This window comes from Parasteatoda tepidariorum, chromosome 7 (genome assembly GCF_982258835.1).
Source record: "Parasteatoda tepidariorum strain Cologne lab strain chromosome 7, Ptep-v5.0, whole genome shotgun sequence".
Taxonomy (NCBI): Eukaryota; Metazoa; Arthropoda; class Arachnida; order Araneae; family Theridiidae; genus Parasteatoda; species Parasteatoda tepidariorum.
Genome location: NC_141761.1, coordinates 32,660,326 through 32,687,864, shown reverse-complemented (window position 1 = coordinate 32,687,864; position 27,539 = coordinate 32,660,326). Strand labels below are relative to the sequence as shown.

Sequence of the window (27,539 nt, the reverse complement as noted above, 5' to 3'; positions counted from 1 at the left end):
TTGTCGTTTTAAATTACCTTTTTTAATAATGTAAAAAATTCTATACCTTGCAATTCAAAATTTTAGCCTGGAATAACTGAGCAATTTTTTTTTTTCAATTCCCTTTATATGTTGTCAGGATATGGCGAAATTCGCAAAAAAGTGAAATTAACAATAAGGGGTCCAAACTTAATATCGCTTTCCTAACCAAAATTATAGGGATGATATTTTCGAGATTGCTGCTACCCCATATGTTTTTGGAATCAAAAATCCTAATCCGTCATTAATATTAAAAAAAAAGGATGTTTATTTAGAGAAAGAACGTTTTTGTGACCGTTTTCTGACATGCTAATTAGCATATTTGTGGTTACTCCTTGGAACCATTAAAATTGAGTCCTAGAACGTGAAGATCCTATCAGTAGATCAATAGTTATTGAGGGTGGTCGGTTCATTTTATTTTTGCGCACTGTACATTATATAATACTGTAAAAATTTATTAGAAACTTTCCCGATATCACGTTAAAAAAAAATGAAAGAAAGAAATTTTACACTTAGTATATGGTTAAAATCAGGTCTCCACAAAAATGCGTGTTGACCAATGCATTTTAATGAAATATTGGATGCCATCCAATATTTCATTTAAATAATAGGTATCTATCGCCCTAGGTTTTGTAGATATCTCGTTAAAACTGAAGGTAATCATCTTAACTTCACTGCATTTAAAAAAAAATGAATAGGGTGACAATTATTGAACGATATGTAATGAAACGTAAATTATTTAAAAACTACTGAGTGCACGAACTTTATTCAACATGTTAAACGTCACCACAGATATTTAGGTTATGATATGCCTGCTATGATGTTGCACAAACTAATAGCAAAATTCTGCATGACCCGCTGAAGTATCCGAACATCGATGACTTCCTGAATAGCAGATTTCATCTCAACAATGATTTTGGTGGTATTTCTGTACATATTGTCTATAATATAGTCCCACGAAAATGAGTCATATGAGTTCAAATCTAGTTTAAAGTTTCTTTTTGAAAACTGATTTAAATGAAATAAATTGGATTTTTTATCATATTTAAAAAAATCTGGAGTCTTTTTATTAGTCAGGCATACAGGCTAAAATGATTTGAATAAAAATAAAGCTTCACTGTTTCCATAACAAATTAAAATACGTTCTGTAAAATTTTAATGCTTCTTTAGCTGTTAGACACGCAATTATTTTTATTACGACTTAGATAAATACATTGAAACAAATCCATCACACATTAGACCAGATTTAAAACGCTTTACAACTTTTAACAAAATATACATAAGCTAAATAGTCTTCATTTTTACATTTTAAATACATAATCTCATCAGACTTATATCAAAAAGAAGGAAAAGTATAAAGTTTTTGTTGACTGAGTACTTCATTTAATCCTTATTAGTGTCATGTTATTATATTCATTTAATCAGTATTAAAAAAGTCCGTCTTCTTTTGAACATCTAATATGTTCAAAACACTAATGCTTGAATTGATTACAGTATTTCAACTACAGTGTCTTCAGCAAATAAAATTAACCAGTCCAATCACACAAACGTTCTAAGCTAAACAGGCAGTGATTAACCAGCTTTAGTCAAATTTTTTTAATTAATACTTTTTTTGACATCTTCTAGTATTTGCGAACCATCTTCTGGCAATACTTTCGAAAAAATTGTTTTGGAACTTTCTGAAGCTAAATCATCTTTACTCCTTGTCTCACGAGCTAATTCTTCTTCACTAGAACCCCTTATTAGGTCGGACGTGGCCCTGATTCGTGATCCTGGAATTCTCCTGTCATACTGCTGTCTATCTTCATCATCAAAATGATCATTTCCTGGAAAGTTGGAATCGTGATCAGAAAATCTTTGTGACAATAGTTTATTGAAAAACTGATCACCGTTAAATCCTTCGACCAAAGCTAATTGCTTTTTAACCCAATCGACATCAGCAGCTGATGGCTCGCTAAGACTGTGCTCATCAATATTATAACTTCTATTGTACTGTCTATTCCCATATCGATTCCCATCTTCGTTATCTGTCGGCTGATTTCGTGCACCTCTATACGGTGGTCTGCGGTAAGGCATGTCCAAATATCCTGGATCACCGTATCTAATTGACCCCTCATCGCTAACATCATCATTGTGAAGAAGAATATTTCTGTCATAATCGGGTTGACCATCGTGCCTTATGAACAGGGGGTATACCAGCCTCTCGTAGACTCTGCCAGTGCTTGGGTCAACTTTAACTGCTTGGATACCATTTGGAATAGGAACGGCTCGCAAGACAAAGTTTGGATTTCCGATTCTGCCATCATAAGATGGTGGATTGTACAGAGTTTCTGGGGGAATATTGCGATGATCAGTTGGAAAGTTTGGCAGAGCACTATTAGGAGGGCTAGGATAATTAGAACTAGGAGGGAAGCGAGGCAAATCAAAATTTCTATTTTCTGGATGTAGAGAAGGAGGAAATCTTCTGGCACCCTGAGAAGATATGGGAGAAGGTGTTGATATGGGAAGAATTGGGCCTAAATCTCTATGTATTGCCACTCCCGGCCGTCTGTCTGTTGGTGGAGGTGGTAGATCATCATCATCGAATCCACCGTAAGGTGGTATATATGGTTTGCGAGATGTTGAAGTAGGATAGAAGTTGCCTTCTGTTGATCTGTCTCTTGGTAAATAATAAGGAGGTCTTCGAATGGCCGTGTGTGGATCTATTGGAGGAAAGTATACATCCACAGGCTTGGAATCGGCTTCAGAGTTTTGTGTCAAAACTCTAGGAGACCTTACAGGATCAACTGGCTTATTATCAGAGGGACTTGCAGGACTTCTTATTCTATCGGTTGGGTAATAGGCAACAGGACTAAGAGGTCTATAGTCATCGAAATTCCTTTGCCTAGACTCTCTTACAGATTCATCATTCTCACGTTTCGCTTCATTATCTTCATCTACATATGACACTTTTGAAACTCCGGCATCTATCCTCCTGCCAAATACTTGCCTAGACTGATCGTCAGAAGTGGCAGCTACGGTTAAAGGAGCGTTGGGATCCGCTTTTAAAATGGTAGCATCTGCTGATTCAGAGCTAATAACGCCTGGCTCGTTGGTTCGAATGGCTGCTCTGAAACCTCCTTTATCTGCGATGTAGTCAACTACTCGATGAGTTCCGTCTACATGCTTCAGCCCGTACGAGCCGACGACTCTGCCCAGGGCATCTGTACCTTCCTCACGGAAGTGCTCTCCTTCATTGTTGGCTACGCTGTAACTGAAACGATAGTTGCCAAGAGCCTACGAAAGATAAAGAGAAAAATTAGAATTGAGAAAAAGAATTGCTTCAATGCGCTCTTTTTAGACAGAAATAGGACGCCTTTACTTGAGAAACCGACAGGAAAAAATAGACTGTCTTAAAATAAAAAATTTGTCAGACAAACAACAATCTTTCTGTTCATGAAGACTATGGAAATGTATTTGAGAGTCTCAAAGAGCAACCAATAATAAATTTATTGTTAAAAAAAATTTTGTTTTTTATATTAAAGCAAAAAAAATTCTATAAATTTAACTATAAAATTCTTTTTTTATTTTAAACTAAACGATTATTCTTAATCTCCAAAATAGTTCATGCCCGTTACAGGCAAATTTTTGTGAACAAAAATGATATATTTGTTAACCGACAATGCCGGTCATAAAAATGTATGCACAGGTAGGAGAGATAAAAATGCTTTGCACCCAAATAGAAATAGAAAGGCAATGTTTGCACCGAATCATCATGGTTGGAACTATAGCCACTTTACCTGCTGTATATACCACTTTACATTTAAAAAAAAAAAAAAAATTTAAATTGCTGAAACCTGCGGTCTAAAAACTTTGGCAATGATTATTAATTTTCAGTTTTCAAAAGACACATCTAAACTCTGACAACAATTAAGTGTAAATTCGATTACTATTTAAAGCGAATTTATAATTCTATCTAATAACAGGAATTAACACAAATTATTGCTCTATTAAATATAAATTATGTTAAATATTTTTTTCAAAATCATGAGGACCAATTTTGGACATCCATGATGCTAACAACAAAAATAATTTATTAAAAAATACTTTCTAGAGGTTTACAAGCAAATATAAGAGTATAAATTTAAATAAGATGTTTACTTGATAATATCCTTAACCTTAACAATAGATAAATTGTATTACTGTGTGAAAGTTTTAAGAAAAAGCAACATTGTGTTTGGATGCATATCCAAAATATTTTTTATTTATTTATTTATTTATTGCGTTTTTATGAAATATTTCTAGTTTAGTTATACACTAAAACTAAACTAAATCTATTGCTGTTATTTTTTCATCTGAAATTAAATTTTACTGGTAAATATATTTGGTTTAAAGAAAATGTATTACGATACATTCAAATAAATTAAATTTTATGTTTTACGGCATTCAAATACTGAAGAGAAAAGTCAAGAATCTCTGCTTGCATTTATATAAAATAATAAAATTGAAATGTGGATTGTTCTCCACACATCTCTGCACGCCACTGTGTTCATTCAATAATAAAATAATTTCAATAAGACTTCTTACATCTTGAGAACGATGCACTTCACTTTCACCATCCGGATGATCACCGCATAAACAGGGAAGAATACAACACATCACCCATAGACAGCTGCATAAAACCTATAGGAAACAAATAGATTGATCGATGTCAGAGTTAGACAAAATGTAATTGAATTACAAGTATTGAAGGTGTGGCGTAACTACCACTACAAATACCAATTCACTAGTATATAAGACATGTTCTATCTGGAGATTCCTTTTGATTGATGAAGATTGACATAGTCTATAAATAAATCCCTTCAAAGGATTCGCGTAATCGTAGATAATGATTAGTTGATTATATTCCTTTGACGCAGAATTTTTATCAAACATTTTGTTCAAATTTTTTTCATTATTTTGTATTAATTTACGTAAATATGAGAAAAATTTTATATTTAACATTTTAATAATTTATGGTTATGAAATACAACATGAAACATCGCTGTCTTTTTCTCTGTTAAGGGTAAAATGTTCCAAACACGGCTCTCTTCCAAACAATTATTCTTCGAAGTTGCAGTTATTTAAATCTAAGAGGAACAGTTTTTCATTTTTGAATAAGAATGAAAAAAATGTGGATTATGTCTTTTTTGGATTTTATGTTTCATTACATACATAATTCCGATAATGTAACAGATTTTTTTAGTAATTATTTAATTGTTTTTTGTAATTAAAAAAGAACAAGATATATTTTTGATTGTAATAGAGCATCAGAAAACAAAATATATAAAATGGACAACGGTGTCCTATCTGCGTCATAGAGTTACAAAATGTAATCATGAATTACTGTTCTATTTTGTCTTAGAAACACTCGGAAATGTTTGGTAAATACAGTATAAATGCAGGTACTTTTGTTCAAGATACTTTGCTCCCGTATCTCACTTTAACCCCTTCTTTCTCGCTCCCGTGAAAATGACGGAGTAAGGTTTCGCCCTCTATTTCTCGCTCCCGTGAAATTTCCGGGCTGGAGTGTTCAATAGTAATGCGCCAATAAGAATAAAACTAGTTTATTTCTTTTGCCCGGAAAACATTTTATTTACCATTTTACACACCAGATGGCAGTTATTTTTAAGGTTATTGTAGATAGTTAGTTTATTTAAAACTAGATGTCAGCACTAATCAAATACGTGTATTTGGCAAAATAGGCACTTTTATGACCGTTTTCTTGAAAATTAACAGATCGTTAAAGGGTTAAAGTTCCCGTTTTCATGGCTCCCCGGGTTGAAATTAACATTTTGTTAAAATGGAAAAGAATGTTCCATGTTTTATATTCGCTATGTGGAAAAATAGTAAATCTTTGAAGCTTGGAAGAGAAGCGCGAAAGAAAATGTTTCTCGTCTTATATCGGCTATACAGAATATAGGCTATATAGAAACTCAAAATCCAAGATGAAAAATAGGGCTATTTAAGCTATTGAGTTTATACTGATATTTTAAATGAAATTATTAAATATTGAAGTTAGTTAGTTCATAATTGAAGTTTGCAAAGCTATGATCTAAATCCATAGATGCACTGTTTACAGTCCCTCGCATAAATACAACCAAATCCTTTTAGAAAAAATTCTCCAGAATATTACACAATTTACTGTCGAATTATCTTTTTTCTTCAAAAAAAAATCAACCTTATGAACTTGTCACAGTGTTTTTCTCCATTAAGGCCTATTTAAGCCTTATGTTTACTCAAATTTGCAGTTTATTTTGGGTATTCTTTGCACGCATCTGTCACTTTTCCTTTTTAAAATCTGAAAGCTTACCTACTTAATCTCAAGGACATTTCTTAAAAGTAAATAATGAGTGGCACATTTAAAAATTTTTATTGTTTTTGTTCTAACTTTGTGACAAAACGAAATGCATGCACAGAAATTTTTTTTTCACCACATCTCGTTATATATCAGCTCCCCAAATTAAAGTATTATTCTTTTTATAGAATTTATATTTTATAACTTTCATGCAAACAATTTCTGCAAAAAACTTCTTTTCTCGAAACTGAAAACTCTTATTTCGAAAGATTTTTGACAGATTTGTGAAATAAATTGTTAATAAATATAATACTTATACTTGTCATAAAAAGTAGTTGTCAATACCTTGTCTTGTAATTTTTGGTTGTTGTTGATACATAATCAATGAACAAGGGGGAAAAAATGACATTATTGTTAATAAACGAAAAAGAACTTAACCTGGTGTCTTAAGCTTTTATCAGCAAAAAAAGATAGTATATATATACGAGTTTTGCCTAGTGATTATTATTTATCTCTTATATATGGAATGTTCTAGTGATACTTATTTATCATCCCTTCTTAATATTATTCTCGGCTATTATTACGTTTTTCATTTCTTATGATTGTTCACAATTGGTGACTTAAAACTAAAAGTTGCACTTTTTGGCGTTAAAACGAAATGGTATAATTCTAGTTTATTAGGCAAAATGTAATAAATTTTACGTAATTATTAAATAATAAATGATTAATCTTTACTTTTTAATAAATTGTACTTAATTGTTATAAATTTCCCTCAAAACTTTGCCCCTTAACTATGAAAATGAATCATCATTACAAAATAAATATGTTTATTATTAATCATTATAAAATAAAATTGTAAATAAATGCAACAGATTTACTTTTCATATTATTGCTAAATGATCGTTGTTAGCAAAGATAAATTAGCAAGTTTTTACAATAACTAAAAGATTAAATGAGAATTTAAACAAATATTAAGAGAAATTGGGTGAAGCTGCCATTTTAACTTTAAAAAGCAACCAGATTTAAATTTTGACTCAATAGAATTGGTAACTATATATCTGTGTATTGTTGACATAATAAAACATTTGGGATCTTTCAATTGAACGAATTTTCATTTAGATCTGTCTATCGTGAGAAAACAGAAAATGATTGCAAAACAATTGTGAGAAGTCGTAGACTAATTTTAACTATACAATGCGTTATGAAGGGAGGGTTACTCAACTCTATACCTATAATAAGCCCAATCATATCCATGGAATAACTGAATGGTAAAATCATACTCAACCAGTAGCTTAGCTTGTGGGTGGCAAAAGGGGATAACGGGCCCCGGACGCATTGTTAGTGGGACACCCAAATTTATGAACTCCCCCTCTTCCAATGAGAGAAGAAGTTGAGGAATAACTTACATTTCGAATAACATTCCGCAAAAATCTGAAATTTATTATTAATGTTTAATTATATAAAGCTGAGGCCTAAAATTGTTATTAAAAATATTTTTTTAAAACTATTGTTTTAGCCTTGATAAAAATTAGTACTTTTTTTTTTTTCATCATGCAGTATTGATTTTAAACTGAAATGTGTTTGAGTAGCACTTCAGTGCAAACATAGCACAAATCTTTTATTTTTTGCAAAACGGGTCCACGGAAAAAATTTGTTACGGGCTCCTTCCACAAAACACAAAAATTCAAGTTTTCATATTTTATAAGACTTTTAAAAATCTTTTATACAAAATTTTAGTTTTTTCTCTGCAATAATAAAGTAACTAATTAATAAACACTATTTATTGTAAGACATTTTGCGCCCCGAGACAATTGCCCCTCTCCTCCCATTTTGAGTAGGGGAGAGTGGGGTCAATTGTAACAGGGTACGATTGTAACAGAGCAAAAATTTCGAGTGTCGGGTTCTAGATTTGGTTCCTAGGTGGCGCACAAGGTGTATTTTATAAATCTACATGTGCACCCCTGCTGGCAACCATTTTTATGAACTTTTGAAAGAGTTACATCACAAAAGATATTTTCACGCCACGCAAGTACTTTTTTTGGTATTAGAATATTATATTGTAACAAAGTAATTTTGTTTAAACAAATAAAAATTAGAAACCGAATATGTAAGTGGACACTTTAATTAACATTTCAATAAAAAAAAAGATTAGTTTTGCTAATTAACTAGCATTGTTTTTAACAAATGAAGCTGAAATGGCGTCTTGGGGACAATTGTAACAATAAGTAAAGGGACGATTGTAACAGCTGAAAATAAATAATCTTATGTTTACAAACCATTACTTAACTCTTTAAGAACCACCAATAGTTTCCTATATCATTTATATTATGTTGCATGTGCATTATTTTATTTGTTACCTTTCACAGCATAAATTAAAATTTTTAACCCCTTAAAGTTAAAAGTTTAACCCTTTAGGTTTCTGTTCATTATTATTTTTACTCCTAAAATATCACTACTATTTTGATCAATAAAAAAATTTATCACAACTATGATAATATGTATAATTAACTATGTTTTAGTTGAATTTATGAACTGTTACAATTGACCCCGTAAGTGGGGACAATTGTAACAACGGCACGACTGTTAAAAATTGTTAATAACTAATATAATAATATTTAAAATCAGGTATTTATTTTTTTTCTAGTAGAGGATAGTCTACTTTACTCGTCTGTCAATTAATATTAATAATATATTGGATTTTTTGTTAGTTAAAAATAGTTAAGTAAAAAATGTTACAATTGACCCCACTCTCCCCTACTACTTTGCAAAGAAAAGGAGACAGTTCTTTAATTTGATACAGTGGAACCAGAATTATAACAGAAGATTTTTTTTTCTCTTCACATAGTGCGGAAATTTTCTATTTTCATTAAATCAGAGAAAAGTTGTTTAAAATGTTATAATTTTCAAAATTCAATTAAACTATAAAGATTTTTAAAAAAAAAACCCAAATTAAATGATTTATGAATACCATTCACAGTGTTAAATTTCATACATAGTGCGGAAATTTTCTATTTTCATTAAATCAAAGGAAAGTTGTTTAAAATGTTATAATTTTCAAGCTTCAATTAAACTATAAAGATTTTTTAAAAAAAACCCAAATGAATTGATTTATGAATACCATTCACAGTGTTAAATTTCATACATAGTGCTGAAATTTTCTATTTTCATTAAATCAGAGAAAAGTTGTTTAAAATGTTATAATTTTCAAAATTCAATTAAACTTTAAAGATTTAAAAAAAAAAACCAAATGAAATGATTTATGAATACCATTCACAGTGTTAAATTTTATACACAGTGCAGAAATTTTCTATTTTCATTAAATAACAGAAAAGTTGTTTAAAATGCTATAATTTTCAAAATTCAATTGAACTATAAAGATTTTAAAAAAAAATGAATTGATTTATGAATACCATTTATAGTGTTAAATTTCATACATAGTGCGGAAATTTTCTATTTCCAATAAATAAGAGAAAAGTTGTTTAAAATGTTGTAATTTTCAGAATTCAATTAAACTATAAAGATTTAAAAAAAAAATGAATTGATTTATGAATACCATTCATAGTGTTAAATTTCCTCACTTGTTTTGCGTAAATTACGAATGCAACATTTATTATTCTTGCTGGGTCAACACTACACCTTTTCCTATACGATGAAAAGATCACTTATCTTAGGTTGCAATATTACAGTTTTGATGCTTTATTATTCATAAATTAAAATTCATGCGTTTATAAATTCAAGGTTCCTACTCAGTGTCTACTCGTAAACTAACCATCTAATTGTAACAGACACATGTTCGAGGGCAGAGTTCAAATGACAGAATGTCTTCAGCTTATAAATTACGGAACAAAACATTGCGCAAGATGGATTCCACATAAGTTAGTCCTTCGGATATTATGTATTTCTATAACTTCCAGAATTCGATTAAGTTGAGAACATTTATTTGTCTTAAGAACACCCCGCTCATCGCCAAGGTTAGAACTTCACTTTCTCGATTTTCCACACCTATTTCGGAAATTTTTTATTTACAGTACCAACCAAGGCCAGGGTTTTTACAAAGGAGCCGATTGTTTGTAGATTCTTTGTATTCCAACCTTGATTTGGTGGTTTTGAGTAAAAAGGAGTAGCTTGAGACTTGTCGAAAGTGAAAGTTTTGTTTATGAAAAGGAAGAATATAAAAAAGAAACCTCTGGCGTAATAATTCCACACCCTCTTTACAAGCACATTCGGATGGGTAGTTAAGGAAAATAAGCTTTTTAAAAGCCTATTCATCTCTTAATTAGTTGCGTTTGTAGAAGTTAATGGAGTTTTCATTAGGAAGCATCATAACAATTTGTCACGAACATATGCTGAACTTGAAATGATCGAGGTTATGATGTAACTACAGAACATCATTGTTGTTAGTTTTATTCTGAAATGATTTTCAATTAAATAGGAAATGGCTAATTAACATTATTGTCCTGCATTATAAAGCTCTTGCAGATTTTACCTTCATATGTGCCTTCTTCTTCAGCATTACATGGAATATATTACATTTCTTTGTCTGAAAATTAAATGTATTTGGCAATTTTATATGCAATCTTTTGAAGGTTAAAAAAGATAATCTTATTTGATTTTTTATTCTCTAAAAATTCATTTTTGTTTGAAGAAATATTTAAGTGATATTCAGCCATACCCTTTTAGCAAGATTTTAAAAAAACTGCATTTAGATATTCTAAGGAAGTTGTAATTTCAGAAGAAAATGTAAAATAATTTTAATAGTTCCTGAAAAAAAAATAAGTAAATAAAAACAGCATTAAAGTTGATAATTTTTAAGTGAGTTTGAAAGGAAAAATATTTCTGAAGCGCTTGCGTTTGATTTGTATAATTTTTTTATTAGTAGTGTATTCTGACAACTTCAGGTTCTGTTTAAATTGATGAAATTTCCAGTAGATAACAGTTCAATTCACAAAAACTTCTAATTGCAAAAAGGAAGTCGGGAGTGTTTTTCATTAATAACACTCTCCTTGAAAAGTTGAAATTGCGATTATCCTTTTAAAATTCCAAGCCTTTCAAGCATATAATAAAATAAAAAAAATTTCGATGCTTCAACAGTAATTTCGTAATATTTTTTTTTTAATTTTTGTAATTTTTAAGAGTTAAAAGCGTGATTTTAGTATACCTTTCAATGGATTTAATTAATTTTTTTTTATATATGTGATTTCTGAAAATGAGCAAGATTTAGGTTTGTCATGATTAATGATTTATATACTTTAATAAATATACTTTAAGATAAAACTTAGTTTTCACCTTTCTTAAATGTGAAAATAAGTTTCGCAAACATATCATGTGTAAAAGTGCTAATTTTAGACATTAAATTACTCAAACATTAAATCAATTTTATTGTATTATTATCAATTTTATTGTAATAACCCTTTAACTTTCTAATCATCTTTGCAATAATTATAATTATCTTCAGAACGCGTTGCAATTGGGGTGCACAGCTGTATATTTTATTAATTTAAGAACATTTACAATCTAAAAATTTACAAACTCATTTAATTTTCTTTGACGAGTCTGTATGAATCCTACGCATAGACTTTAAAGGAATTTTTTTAAGCAAAACAAAATTTGAGTGAAAAAGGAAAAAGAATAATCAAGAAAAAACCGTGCAATCTATGGTACATTTGTTATGTTAGGGTTTAAAATTGTTACACTATAAAAGTTAAACACGTTATTGAAGTTCATAAAGTTTATTCGTTTCAACCTTAACCTCCACGCATCTTTCTTATGACGTCGTTTGGATGATAAATTGCCGTTAGACAAAGGGAATACTAACAGAGAAGAAAAACTTTTTCAAAACAAAAAAAAATTATTCAGTCTGTAAAATTTGCTTCAAATGCAGGATTAGTTAATTATGATAGTGATTTTTATGAATCCAAAATTAATATTTACGTTTGTCAGTTGAAAAACCTGATATACGTATAAAGCTATATTGTTTGCTGACCTTTAATGAATCTATCATGTTCAACTATATTCTTCATATGACAACATTTCAAACACAAAACTAATCCTTCAACTGTTAGATCAAAAGTATGTCATAAATTTATTAAGTAATTCATTCATTACATAATTTAAAAATAGCTGTTTATTCACTCTTTAATTAAATGATATTTAATTAGTAAAATTTTAAATGACATGGGGAATTTCGCCTCCGCTTGCTAATGACTACTATGCAGTTTTTATTTTTTCAACAATTTATGGGTATTAACATTAAAATTTGAAATTAGTAAAATAAAAAAGTCACAAAATTGTTTACTGTATTAGCACATACTTTGATGGCGCAAATTATGTTTCTGATGCCATTGGGATAAAATTTCAACCTAATTATTTTCCTCCGTTTAGATTACAACTTAATCACCCATTTTGTTTTGCAAATTTCCATAGATTTTTGGTTACTATAAAAAGAGATTAGATTAGTTAGCAATAGTAGTGATAAAAGTTAACTTCTATTACAATACTATTAATTATTTATGTTGCGTACGTTTACAAGACTAAATTTTGCAAAAAGCTTATAAAGTAAATGTTACTTAGTTACTGTGTTGAAATTGTAAAGCGGTTATTAAGTTATATGCAATGCAAATTATGTTAATCAAAATATATTGCGCCATGACGATATTTTATAGGATTACTTTATAAGAAGAAAACACCAGATAAAAACCGTTAAATATAGGATACAGAAATATTTTACAAGCAAAAAATACCTTCGAAATTTATTTTTTTAATGATAATTGAAGAAATCTGGATGTTCATTGTTAATTAAGGATACTATCACAGCATTTTTTGTGCCCGATAAAAAAGAACCGACGATGATAATAGATTTATGTGGGTAGATAAATAAAACAATATAACAAATGTTGAGTTTGGAATTAAAATTCATTTCAAAATGCTTTGTCACAAATTAAATTAGCTCATTTTGATAAACATTGGCTTACATTAAGACATTCTATTATATGAAATACAGTAACACATACCAAAGGGGCGGATATATTAAATACAATTTTTGCTTGCATCTCATTGTGCATGGAGCTGATCATTAAGTTCTAAATCATTTAACAGATCTCTTTAACTGTAATTTATAACAGTATATTAATGTTATTTGCACAAAAATAATTATTGTAAAATGGTTAATAATATAAGACCACCTTTCTAAACAATTTTATCTTAAAATGTGGGGCATAATTACATTATAATAATAATAATAAATTAAAATTATTTATTCTCTTAGTTTTAAACTTTGGAATTCAAAGCGTAATAATAGCAGTAAAGGAAAATAGCTTTAAATTAGAGATGCACAAATACTTATAGAAAGACAATACCTTTATAACTTTAATTTAATGCTGATGATAATCTAAACAATATGGGAATGAATGAGGGGAAACTGGATCCTGCCACGTGATTTTCCGGCCAATAAAATCGCGCCGACAACAATGGAAAATTATGTTAGACCATTATGATTTTGTGTTATATAAAAAATGTTATATGAGAAAATTGAGCTTCAAAACTATTTTATAATTGTTTTGTAAAATATGAGTTCCATGATGAGCAACTTTATGTCAACATATCTGACATTAGGAGCAAAATATAAAAATATGTACTATTCTAAAATTAAGTAAATTTGTGTTGGGAAGAAAATGTTGCACATTAATATGCATTTGTAGCGAAAAAAAATCTCTGTGGTTTCTTTTGCCTTAAATATTTAAGAAGCAGCTGATCTGCGTTGTTTTAAACCGAATTTGCGTTTGAATTTTTCTTAATAGTTCATTCAATCATCTAAAAAGGATTTAAAAAAATTTCGAACATAAAAATAGTAAATATGTAAACAGTTTTCGAAAAATATGTAGCAGAACTGCTGTTGCGGACGACCAAAAATTACATTAAAAGAAATACGGCTGAATCAGTGATTAGTGATTTATGATTAAGAACGCGTAAATTGTATTTCTACAGTTGTAGTAGAAATAAGTGGTAAATAAACACGCGCAGTAAAATAACGAGCAAGTGAAGTTTCTCAAATACTATGTTTAAAATGTGCGTGTGTAAACGTTTAAAGAAGGAAAAATTTCCTACAAAAATATCGTAAACTTGAACGATTAAAGATTGTGACACAAAAGTCTTACACGCACTTTCATTGGAGAGTATAATATTTTATAGAAATTTCATTAGCGATTCCTGTTCAGAAGTACAGCGCGGAAAAAAAAAAAAAAGAAACAAAAGAAAATGGATTCGTGACCCTCAAAATATGGGGGAGACAACAATCTCGAAAATATAGTACCGATAGTTTGGTGAGCATAGCGTTAATTTGGACCCCCTTAATATTAATTTTATTTCTTGCTTGTTTCGAAAACTTTTTAAGCGAATTAAAAAAATTTGCACACAATTATAAAATTCGTTTGTTCAGCAATAATTCCTTTCAAAATATTATGTTTAATAATTATTTATCATTAAATTTATTTAATAATAGTTCGAAATATCTAAAATTGTAAAGTATGCAAATTTTTACGACATTTTAAAGAATGTAATTTTATGTGGTAAAATAAATAAAAGATTGAATGAAACTGTTCGAGTAATTCCTGGAATATTGACTTTCAAAAAAGATGTCTATAGCAACTGTAGTAAATATACAATAGCAGACTTGCGTAAAGGAATTAAGCTGTAAATGTAAGAAATTAGACGCAATAAAATATTTGGGTGTAGTACATATTGATTCAATCTTAAAATGCAAAACGCATATAAATTACAAAATAGGAAAATTAAGATTTATCTCGAGCAGATTCTATTTTTTTAAATTTAAAGTAAATAGTGAACTTTTCTTTAACTTTATGTTATGCACGGCTACATCCTTATATTTTTTATGATTTATCAATTTGAGGTAAAGATTTTATAACTAACATCAATAAACTGCGTAATATTCAGGAGAAATTTATTAAATTCTTATCAAAAATATGAACGAATTAATCCAAACTACTACCACATTTACTCAACATATTACCAATCCGTAATTTATTTCTTTACGAACAATGTCTACATCTTTTCATAAATTCAAACGCTTGCAAGAAAAAAGACACGACTAGCATTAAATGATTGCGAAAATGATTAATTTGATCTAATTTATGATTCAAATTTGAATATTCTAACCCATTTCATAATACACACAATGTTAATAATAATTTGGAATTCATGTGACACTATATCGAAATCTGACGACATTATTTCTAAGACAATTCAATCACGATTATTAAGACTTAAGATTAGAGACGACTATCTGCGTATGATTACTTTTACAGCCTTAGAATATGAAACAAAGTTAAGATCTTTTCGTGAATAATTCTAGAGCATTTCCTCAGTATTTATTGTTATATTTTATCGCTATTATTTTATTTAATTAATTATAGTTTTTATTGATAATCGGAGAAGTACAAAAAAGAGAATTTTTAATTTTTTATGTAACATAAAATGATACTCGTTTGAAACAGTGCCTTGTTGCGGTGTTGTTGTTTTTGGTGCATTCTAATTGGTCAGAAAAACCATAGGATGACACCTTTAAGCAACGAAGAAAACCCGGAAAACTTTGGCTGTCATGAGTAATAAAATAAAACTGTATTTAACACTAAATTACTTATCTACCTCTTAATTAACGGTACTTTTTATTGAGTTCTAATTTGAGTCGAGAGATATTTAATAAAAATGAGTAGAAGTTATCTTCTATAATTTTTAAACTATCACATCTGAATTATGTTGTGATTTCAGCTACTTTTTTTAGTCTGTGGGGAGTGAGTTGTTATCGACAATGTCAACCTGATCTATGAAAAGGCACGCCACCATAGAATCGAGTTAACATGTCTTATATACTAGTGAATTGGAATTATATTTTTGTAGTGGTAGATACCCTTCAGTACTCCTCCACCAGAATTATATCTGTGACAGAATTCGATGCACGGATACCACTAGTTGATTCATTGCTGTTTTGTGAGTAGCCGGGAGAGTTGTATTAAGATCACCGTAGTTTTGCTGATCGTGAGAGCTGTGTTAAGATCACGGTTGTTGTCGCTCCTTTGTTGCCGTTATCAGTCGAGTGTATGCAAGCCGACGTTGTGCGTGATCGAGACGAGACTGAGTAGCAACAGAGCGAGGAGGTGGATATTGTCGCAGTCACAAGTAGCATGTCAACTGTTTTAATGTGGACCATCCTTCGAAGTAGGCGTATTCAGATTGAAGTGGGTATTACTGTCAAGTTAGGAGTGTTCATATCTAAGTGGGAGTTTCTGCCAAGGTAGGCATGTTCGTATCACGTCCGGGTCACCAATGTGGAGAGGAAAGTTGTTATCGACCATGTCAACCTTCATCTATGAAAAGGTACCCCACCATAGAATCGAGTTAACATGTCTTATATACTAGTGAATTGGAATTACATTTCTGTAGTGGTAGATACGCTACAAGTCTAATTAAAATATAAAGCAACAATAGCAATAATATTATTCAAAGTTAGAAGCTTAATAACTAAAGTGGTGCTCCTTTATAATAGTACAGGGTAATATTACGATATTACTCATTATGTAATGGTAACAAAAGTAATAATTAGGTTTAAATTTTTAGATTTTTTTACTTGGATAACTTTTATTTTTGATTTATATATATTTATATATCTGCTTATCGTCAAAAATCAAAAATTATTGCGTCACAGTCATGGGTATTGACACCTAGTGTTTAATAAAACATATATAGCATTGTGAGCTATATCTAATACTTGTTTTATTATTGATGATATATACCTACGTATTTGATGAAATATATCTAGCATTGCGAGTTTTATCTTCGTTTTGTCATTGACGATTTATATTTATGTATTTGATGAAATTTATCTAGCATTATCAGTTATATCTAATATTTATTTTATTATTATTTAATTATATCTATGTATTTGATGAAATATATTTAGCATCATGAGTTATATCTTTATCTAGTATCTAATAGAAACTACTTAATGAAATATATATAGTTTCATTTTAAAACATAAAATAAAATTTATTTTGTAAAATGCATTGAAGTTTAAAGTAATTAATCGTTTTATATATCAATTTCATTTTACATAATTTGTAATGTTTTTACTTTAAGTGTTGCAAATTAATGATTGGAAAGAAAAAAATATTAAAAAAAAAAAAAAAATTAGAAGGGATGTGTATATTATTACATCGAGACTAAATAGAAGTCGAAACCTTAAAGAATAACATTTTAAGAAACAACTAATATCAATTTTTGAATAGCAGTGAAAAATTTTGCCGTCTAATGAAGTTTATTCGCAAATGGATAAAGCTCTTTAATTTCTAATAAAAACTTTCATTTTGATAAATTACGAGTTTCGGAAGTGCAGGTCGAAACTGATTGTTCCAGTAAAAGTTATAGATGTTATAAGCTAGTTAAAAAAAAACGATCCGTTGTGAATGTCACAGAATGTTTGCAATGCGACAGGGGAAAATCTTCGGTATTTTCAAATTTTTAGACTTTTTACAATCAGCCTATAGGCTTTTTAAGAAAAATGCACTGAATTACTTGGATAGAATTCAGATTATTTTAATAAACCTTCAATATACAATAAGCCTACAACTACTCCGGGGTAATTGCCAATTGCCTGAAATAAATCAAGTTAATTGAGCAATGAATAATATATTTCCCAACTAAGCATAAACGTTTTTAGGATCACTGCAATAAGCCTAAAAAGTGTCAAGCTGATTGTAAATTACAGGAAAATCTTCCAACTATCCTGGAACATTGCAAAATGACTTCGGCTATTTTCAAATGTTCAGATTATTAGTTTACCCTACTTAGGTAATGTACATACCTGCCAACTTTTACGCATTTGGCGTAAAATTTTATTTATATATTTAAAGTGGTAGTAAATATATACTATTTTTTCTTTTATAAACTAAATTTTTAAATGATTTTCATCACCACTATTCTTAAGAAAATTAAGCATATATATTAATATGTGTTACCATCATGGTAGGCAGCTTAAGCTTTTTCAAATACAACGTATTTTTTTGCTTAAAATAGAAATTTTTATTCCATTTTAATACCACTGGGGAAAATCATAACGGAAGTTATTAAAAGTTGGCAGGTATGAATGTATTAAAAATCCGGCAAAAAATAGTACAATCCTATTAAATTATTTTAAATATATTTGTTTCTTCAAGTGCGAACTAATGTACTTAAAAGGAATATTAATTTTATGTGGATAGCGAAAAGAAAGCATGGGATTGTTCTATTAATTGTTCTATATTTCCATTGAATATTCCAAAATTAGTTTTCCCATTTTACGTAGCTTACTGTTCGTGAACAATAAATTGCAGCAAAAAATAAATGTTTCGGTTCGTTTCCTTCGAAAGTAAAAATATAATCCATAATTTTTTTTAACAAAATAAGACACTTATAATATTTTTAATTTTAAAATAACTATACATTTTAAGTGTTTTGGGTCGATATTGTGTGTGTGTTCTAAAACTTTACTGAGCCGTTATTATTAAGATTTAGAAAGCTTTTTAAATAATTTTAACATATATATCCTGTAAATATGAACACTTCTTTTACCTAGTACCATCAGTTAATTAGTTTATTTATTAAACGTCGTTAAACAACCAACCTAATTTTGAGTTTTCGACTCCGTCGTCTTGTAATTTGGAACCCAATGCAGAAGACAAGGTAACTCCTGGATCAAGTATTGCACGGAATTTGCCTTCATGGAGGACTTTTAATGGAACTAACTCGCATTTGCGTTAAGAAAACCACAAAAACCTCCCACGGTTAGACTTACGGCAAGGGGACTCTAACCCATGATCCATCTATCCCTGAGCATATTTTACGTCAACACTGTGGTCGGTACTAGCCGGGTTCGGAATTCGTATAGACCAGCCATCGCTGGGATTCGAACCTCGTATCACCTCATTGGAAGGAGAGCGTTCTATTCCCTGAGCCCCCACTGCTCATCAGTTATTTATTAGCTAAAAGTATCATGATGGCCAAGGTTTCACAATTTCGTGACCAGCAGCATGATGATGGCAATGTGGTCAGTATTCCGTATCTTCCGCCTTTTCGTATTGTAGAAGCTGTTACTCATCAATCTGAAGTTAGAACATGATTCACAAAGTATGTTAATGTTGCATAACGTTTTGGAAAATGCCCACATAATTGTGATTAGGATTTTGCTTCGTATAATTTGAAAGATTTAATCAAGGTCTCGTGGACTGCTTTCTATTAATTTGATCGCGTAATTCAATTCTTTTCTAGTAATTCTTTTTTTAAATATTCTGCGGTTTATCTTTGAAAAAAAAATTATTTTAAAAAATCCACATTCCGAAATATTTAGTTAGCTTTATGCTCAAGAAAAAATAATGGAATTCATTCATAACTTCATGAGGCATTTGTGCTAAAATTTTAAGCGTGTATTTTGTTTTCCGTGAAAAAATATTTTAATCTAGTGGGCCCCCTTCTTTGCAATGCTCCCCAACCTCCAAAGATTGATATGCAATTTTATATTGTCTGATTTGCAAACTATGCTTGCTTCGCTCTCTGTGGTAAATTAAACCCATTTGAAATGTATTGCAACTTAATATCTTAAAATTTTAAATCAACTATTAAAGTTTTTAAAAATAGTTCCTCTTTAAAAAATCAAAATTTTTAGTCAATAATAAGTTTTTAAAATAAGAAATTTTCAATTAAAATAAAGGACATCTAATAGAAAATTTGCAGAAACAAAACAATAATCATGCTTTTAAAAAACAACATGTATGACGACGCGTCTCTTAAGCATTCTTTCAATGTTACATCTTTTGCGTCCTGTCATCAACGTTTTTTTCTGCCCTTCGAGAACTTTTTTTTTTTGTTTACTTAACATAAGAAACGTAACAGCGCTACTAATATTCATTTATTAAGGAATAATAACAATGAATTAAATTATTATTATTTAAACTGTTTAAGTATAGTTAAAACATAATATAAAACACTTTGTTGATGTGAACTATTCGCTTTTAAACCTATCAAATCTACCCAATTATAATAGCTCAGTTTGTTTCAGTTCTTCGTTGCCCTTGCGAGAAAAGAATTTTCATTCTGACATTTGCAAACACATTTAAGTTTTTATGCTTATGACAGCTCGAACTCTTGATATTTCAATTCTTTGATGTCAATGCGAAGAACTGAGGACTTTCTTTGTCATCATGTTAGAGAAATGATAAATATGTAGATTATAAAATATTTTGAAATACTTCAAATAAATATCAAAATTAATCTTTCAACAAATATTATTACCTAACTTCGTTAAAAAGTACTTTTTTTTGTTATAATACTACTAGAGAAGTTTTAAAATGCAAATTGAAAATTATAAATGCATGTAAAACAATTGAGTGAAATTATTTCCCGAAATAAATAAAAAATAATCTTCGTTTTTGTTTGCTTAAATTTTTAAAAAAAGGCAATAAAACTGTAAAGATAATTTATTGATATTTTTTAAATATCATTGATATAATTTTTAATAAAATACATCTTTTAATTGCTAAAGCTATCATATTAAAACTAGACTTCTACATTTATAAGTGAAAAATTAAAAAATACAAGTGAGAATCATTAAATCATACTATCAATTAAAAACTACTATTGAGAATTATTAAATCATACTATCTCAATTAATATGTAATATGTAAAATTGTAATACGTAATTGTAGTACGTAAAAAGAAAATAAATGTGAAAACAATTACTAATAAATATTTAAGATTAAATTTCGTAAATCTGCGTTTTAAACAATTAGATTAGATTTTTTAGTCAAAAATTAATCATCTGAAACAATATATCTAGATTTCTTTAATCTGTAATTTGAAAATTATGTGCGAATAAAATTTTTTTTTAAACATATTCTTTACTTTTCTTTTCTTACAATAAAATCATTAAATAAAAATGCTTCGAAAAATAAATATTTAGAGGCTTTATTTAATAAAATTTTATATAAAATATATTTTTTTTATGGAGAGTGCTCAAAGCATTTATAATTTAATTTTTCTTAACTGGGACAAATTTTAGTGATTTGATATTCTTACGTTTTATATTCTATATTCGTATGTTTAAGTTTGAAAGAGGTTAAGAAAATTGACAATATCTGTTGAAAACGTAAATACTTCAATTTCTATTTCTTTAAGTTTAATTTTAAAAGTAAAAAACAAACCTTACAAATATTTTTAAAAATTTTTATTATTTAATTAACATCGTCTTCCGTTTAAATTTGAAGGGGAAAATAAAAAAAAAATTAAAATTAAACTTAAAAAGCTATTTGAAATAAATTATTTTATTTTTTTTCTTACGTTTGAATTTAAAGGGAGAAAAACATTTAAAAATAGCGTTAAAAATTATGATTTGATTTCCCTTTTCTAACTTCCATTCTACGAAGAAGAAAAAAAATTTACAAAATCAACTAATTTTACTTTAATTTTTCTAATGTTTAAATTTGAAGAAAAAAGAATACCTTAAAAATATTTTTTGAAAAAATTAATAATTTTTCGTAACATTCCTGAATTTATGTTCATAATTTAAAACTCACCTTCATGTTGTCCATTCCATTCGCTCCCCTCACCTTAAGAAACACAAATGAGGAAAAACTGCATGAAGAGAAAACGAGCCCTTGAGTCCGTCTCAAAAACACCGGAGATTTCACAATTTTTGTGGCAGTGTCGATATTATCAAGTGGCGTGGATAGCCATCGGACACGCAGGAGTGGTCACGGAGTCGCGGGGTCAGCCGCGGACCGATCCTCAAGACCGACCTTGGCGAGAAGAAAGGGATGCCAAACTCTCCGTTTGGGCGTCACCACTTTTTCTTTATGGAAGTAGTACACATCTTTAAGTTTTTTCTTACTATTTATTTAATAGATGTTTCATTCACATATTGTAGTTGTGAATGATGTGCGAAATACGTGATGATATTCTATTTAACACGCTTGTATGTAATTTCAAGTTTTTTGGAAATTAATTTCAGCAAGAAAATGTGACTCGTTTTTTTTAATGATTTAATCTGATAGTAAAGGATGATTGTCTTGTTTTATTTTTCAGTGTGTTGTAGTGTAAAATAATTTTTTTAAAAATTACAGTTCACTATAAGATTACAATGTCAAAATCGAAATGATGGAAAAAAGTTAACAAGAAACAAGTTAACAAGAAAAGTTAACAAGAAAAGTTAACAAGTTAACTTGAAAGTTAACAAGTTAACTTGAAAGTTAACAAGAAGTCAATATGAAATTTTGGTAACATAACAAACAGCTCTCGACAGCACAGGCGTTGCCAAAGGGTTCACAATCCCCTGTAAAGTTACGAAGCCTCGGAAATTTAAATATTGATTTTTTAATAAAGTTAAACTTGTACAAATGTTTTTTTTTTTTTTATACGTGTTGACACAGAGTTGGCTTGTTTAAACTCTGTGTAATTTAGTTTGTAAATGTAATTTAGAAGGAATTGTGTAATGTAATTTAGAAGGGAAAAAAATTTTACCCCTGGTTTTCTTTCTTAAATATTTTATCTAATTAAATTTTCTATTATTTATGTATAAATTCTTTCCGTTTGACTGTAACAAAATAAAAAATAGTGCGTGGAGTCCCTCCGCGCGGAAGAAGTTAAACTTCGCAACCTACGACGTTAATTGTAGAAGAATCAGCAGTCGTAGAAGGATCACTAGTTCTATTCAGCGACTCTTTTTCCTGCTCCGCTCGCTTCCGTGCTCTGTAATCACGGTAATATTGTGCATTTTTCCCTCTAGGACCTTTTGAACAAGTGCTTGTGGTTGCCTCATCGTCTCGCCCTGGAAAATGTATTTGTATTAATAATGTATGTGAATGCGTCATAATGTAATTTCAGAAGAGAAACAATCAATTGATATTCACAAGAGACGTACCTTGACTTAACCTTAAATCCGTCGCATTGTCCGTGGGATTGTTTTCACTCATTTTTTACAATTGTTATCCACTAAATTTGAAAATAAAAAATACTACCCTATTAAATTATATGTGTATCAAAACAAAATAAAAAAATATTTATAGAAAAACGATACTTTTATGACTTTTATTATTTTTATGCTAGTGAGAACCAAAACAATATGGAAATGAATGAGGGAAAACTGGATCCTACCACGTGATTTCCCGGCCAATAAAAATGTAGCGTTAAACGTTTAACGCAACCTTGTTGGAAGTCGCATAAGAAGTATAACTTCAAAAACAGAGAAAGATTTATAATTTTGAGTTTAATTGCCAATGGGAATCTGTATTATTTCAAATAAACATAAATTTGCAATTTTTAATTGTTTAAGTGGAAATTGTTTAATCAGAAATGGTTTGGAAAATAATCGTAGAAATGACGTAGAAATGGACGTGAAATAAATTTGTCGTAGAAATGGTTTAAAAAATGTCTATATTAAACAAGGTTGACATTTCGTCCGGAATCCGCGATCCCGGAAGAAACTTATTTCTTCCGGGACAGTGAAAGAAATAGAAAAAAATTAGAAAAAATTAAACTTATGGAAGAAACTAAAAATGACCAATTGTGTAATTATAAGTATTATACGAATAACTCAATTTTAAACGAGTTAAAATTAATATAGTAAAAGAAAGCTTAAAATTTTTCCCATTCACTTTTTTTTTTTTTTTTGCAAATTATTTATTTCTAATTTTATGGAGAATTTTGAAATCTATATATCATATTATTTAAGAGTCGGTTTGAGTATTCATACTTAACATTATTTGATTATAAAAATCAGTATACTATTTATAATTGAGAATTAAATGCGTATTTTTAATAGTCTATGTTTAGTACGTGATTTTTTTATTTAGGGGAATTAATAAAATTTGATTATGTTATTTTAATACTTTATATAATTATAAAATTATGTTTTATTATACTCTTTAACAAAAAATATTGAAAAACTAGTTATTTTAATTTTTTAAGAAATTCATAAAAAAATTCAGAATTTTTCTGTATTTTAGTTTTATTCTTTTAAAAACGAGACGTTAAATAATTAAAATATATATATACGATTATTTAAACTAAATTGCAGTTATAAACTGTAAAAAATACTGTTTAGATGCTTGATATTTTTTTTTTGAAAAATAGCTTCTCTCATTTGGGTTAAAAGAAGCTTTTTTCTTTCGGGCAAGTTTTTTTTCCACGTTTAAAATAAAATAAGGAAATTTTAAAATTTTATATTATAATTTTAATTATTATAATTATAACTTTTATAAATATTATAATTTTATATTATAATTATAAATTTTAAAAATGTTTAAAATAAAATAGACGCTACCCATGATCTGTAATTTTTTTAAATTAAATATTGTAATTATTTAAAGACTCAAGTTCTTCAAAGCTTATTTTTATTAATACAATGTTTGCTACTATCAAAATTATAAATGTGAATAAGGTGCTTTTTTAGAATTCAATGTTACCAGTGAAAATAAATTTGTACTGCATATGTGCTGTAATATTAACTATTGTGATTTTTAAATTACAATAAGAAAAGTCCAAGAAGAATACTAAATTGTTTAAAATGTTTTTAAATTATTTTTTTCTTATTAATTTAATGCTGCGATACATCAATAAGAATATTGTTAAGTTTAAAGCTCCATCATGTTAAAACAAATGACAAAACATTATTTATTCTTTTTTTTTTCAAACCGTTAGTACGAAAACATACCTTTACAATTTTATGTATTTATATTTATACAGTCCATTTGTCTTTTTCAATTCTTTTCATTATTCTATGAATTTTAAATATTTTTTAATTGAAAAAATATTTTACTTAGAATATCTCACGCTCATGTATATTAAAATTTGAATATAATACATTATTAATTTATTAAATACAAAAAACAAGAAATGTTTATTTATAACAATTAATTTATATTAATACTGTTAATTATATATTTCTAAACAATGACATTAATGTAAAAAATGTTGAATTGCGGCGACATTTTTATGTCTATACTAACAATCAAAGAGGTAAACTAACTTTTACATTCATGCACTATTAAAAAAACATTTAGATATTAAATGCAATTATATTTTTTTAAGCAGAGTAATTAAGTAATAAATAAGCATGTTCTTTTTTTGTCATATTCACATATTTAGAAAAAAAGTGAATTTCTTTTTAGCATTCTTTATCAAAATATTAATCAATAGTTAAAAATATTTCCGTGAAATACTTTTTAATGGTTTAATAACTTTTCATTTGGGATTTAACTTGTTATTTAACGTTTTTTTTTCCAACTCTGTATTGACATGCATGAAAAAAAAATTCTAAATCTCTTTCAAAAATTATCGTATCATAAAATTATCGCTCTTTCAAATATTATCGTAAAAGAAACAATAAAGTGTAAGTATCAAAAGTTTGTACATTTTTTCCTTACATGAAGCACTAACCATATAAATAACGTATCATGGCAATGTAAACGCTGCAAGTTAATTTAATTTTAAATGACTTTTTTTTAATAAAAACAAAATAGATAAACAATAATAGAACAATCATTCTAACAGTTATCTTTTTAAAATGTTTGATACAGCTAAATAAATGTTATGTTAACGATTTGATAAGCATTTCCTGTAATTCTTCATTACATATATCACCTGCAGTTTTCTGTTTACAAAGCGTTAAATTCATAAGTTAATATTCTTACAAAACGTTCGACCTCTGTGCCGTTGTCTCGCAGCATGAAACCTTGACACTCATTTTGCTTTATTCGATAATTCTCTCTTTCAACATTTGTTCATAATGAGTAAGGTTTCTGTTAATTCCAGAAAAGATTAATTTTTGTACAAATACACTTGATACTATTTTGAGTTTAACTACGGATAACAGTATTTATAAACGGTGTTGAACAGTCGACCCAATTCTGAGTTTACGACTACAGATGTTAAACTCCGTCGCTTTGTAATTTTAAACCCAACACAGAAGACGAGGGAACTCTGGATCAAGCATCGGGATAAACTAGTCTACGTGGTGGACTTTTTGACAAAACTAACCCGTATTTGCGTTACATGGTGAGGAAAAATATGTAAATCTCCCATGATTAGCCCGACAACAAGGGGATTCGAGCCCTTAAACCACTGAGAATATTTAACGTAAGCATTGTGATCGATGCGACCCCGAAGCAGAATTCGTATCAGACAGACAACGCTGGGATAACCCGTTTTGTCCAATTGGGAGGCGTACGCTCATCCCTTGAGTCACAGCTAATCATATCAATATTTTGATGAAAACTGTTGAAAGTATAGCAGCATCCAATGAATATCGTTGAAGACAGAACAACCACATAATATGTCTGTTAATAAATATAGCAAATATGGATATCTTTAGTTGTAACCCACATAAAATTAATAAATATCGTATCGACTTTTACCCTAAAAATTTTCATTTATCACCACGGAATTCCAGTTTTAGCTTGAGTGCTCTATCTAATCAGAAAACGGACACGGTGTCGCGCATGTAGATCATGTCTACAGATGTAGACGTTTACATGATTTTCTATATTTAAAGTAATGATGACTTCAAAATAAATTAATTACCTGACATGAATCCGATAAATAACATTAAGGTAGGAATATTCCAAAAAGCAGCATAACAGGAAATCGTGAATAATCAATGCAGCAACTAATCAATGCACAAATGAAAGAGAAAGAAGGACAAAAATGGAAATAAAAGCACATCAACATAACAGTCATCAAAGGAGCGTTACCTTTAACCGCAGAAACTGCTTTCACACTGACGGCATGGTATGACGATGACATATTGGCCAGTGCATCCATTTCCATTTTTTATTCTTTTATTTTGCTCTTTCTTTTATGTAGTGTTTGGATTATTTGAGATTGCCTGTTATGCTGCTGTACGGATTATCCCTGCTTTAGTATTATTTATCGAATTATTGTCAGGTAATTAATTTATTTTGATTTATATTTTCTTCAAATATATATATATATATATATATATATATATATATATATATATATATATATATATATATATCGCTTGGAAAAAAAATAGATCGTAACTGGTTCATACTTTTTTTAATTGTCTTTTTCGCGAAAAATATTTTTTTTCCATTCTACTTTAAGTATATTTCTCAATAAAATGCTTATACAACGTTGTTTCTTTACC

At 28.7% G+C, this 27,539-nt stretch overlaps 1 protein-coding gene across 1 annotated transcript; it reads right to left on the bottom strand.

Moving 5' to 3' along the window:
- Positions 1-1,186: 1,186 nt before the first annotated feature.
- Positions 1,187-22,532, bottom strand: LOC107448476 (uncharacterized). The gene is made up of 3 exons (XM_016063674.4): positions 21,949-22,532; positions 4,585-4,680; positions 1,187-3,294 (listed from the first exon to the last, which is right to left on the bottom strand). The coding sequence occupies exons 1-3, from the start codon at positions 21,961-21,963 to the stop codon at positions 1,615-1,617; spliced, it is 1,791 nt and encodes a 596-aa protein (XP_015919160.2). The 5' UTR covers positions 21,964-22,532; the 3' UTR covers positions 1,187-1,614.
- Positions 22,533-27,539: the final 5,007 nt, after the last annotated feature.

Bases quoted from the DNA above. Each gene is read 5' to 3' on its own strand.
- LOC107448476 (XM_016063674.4), bottom strand. The intron at 3,295-4,584 runs GTAAGAAGTCTT...TATCTTTCGTAG, and splicing joins AAGTGCATCGTTCTCAAGAT to GCTCTTGGCAACTATCGTTT.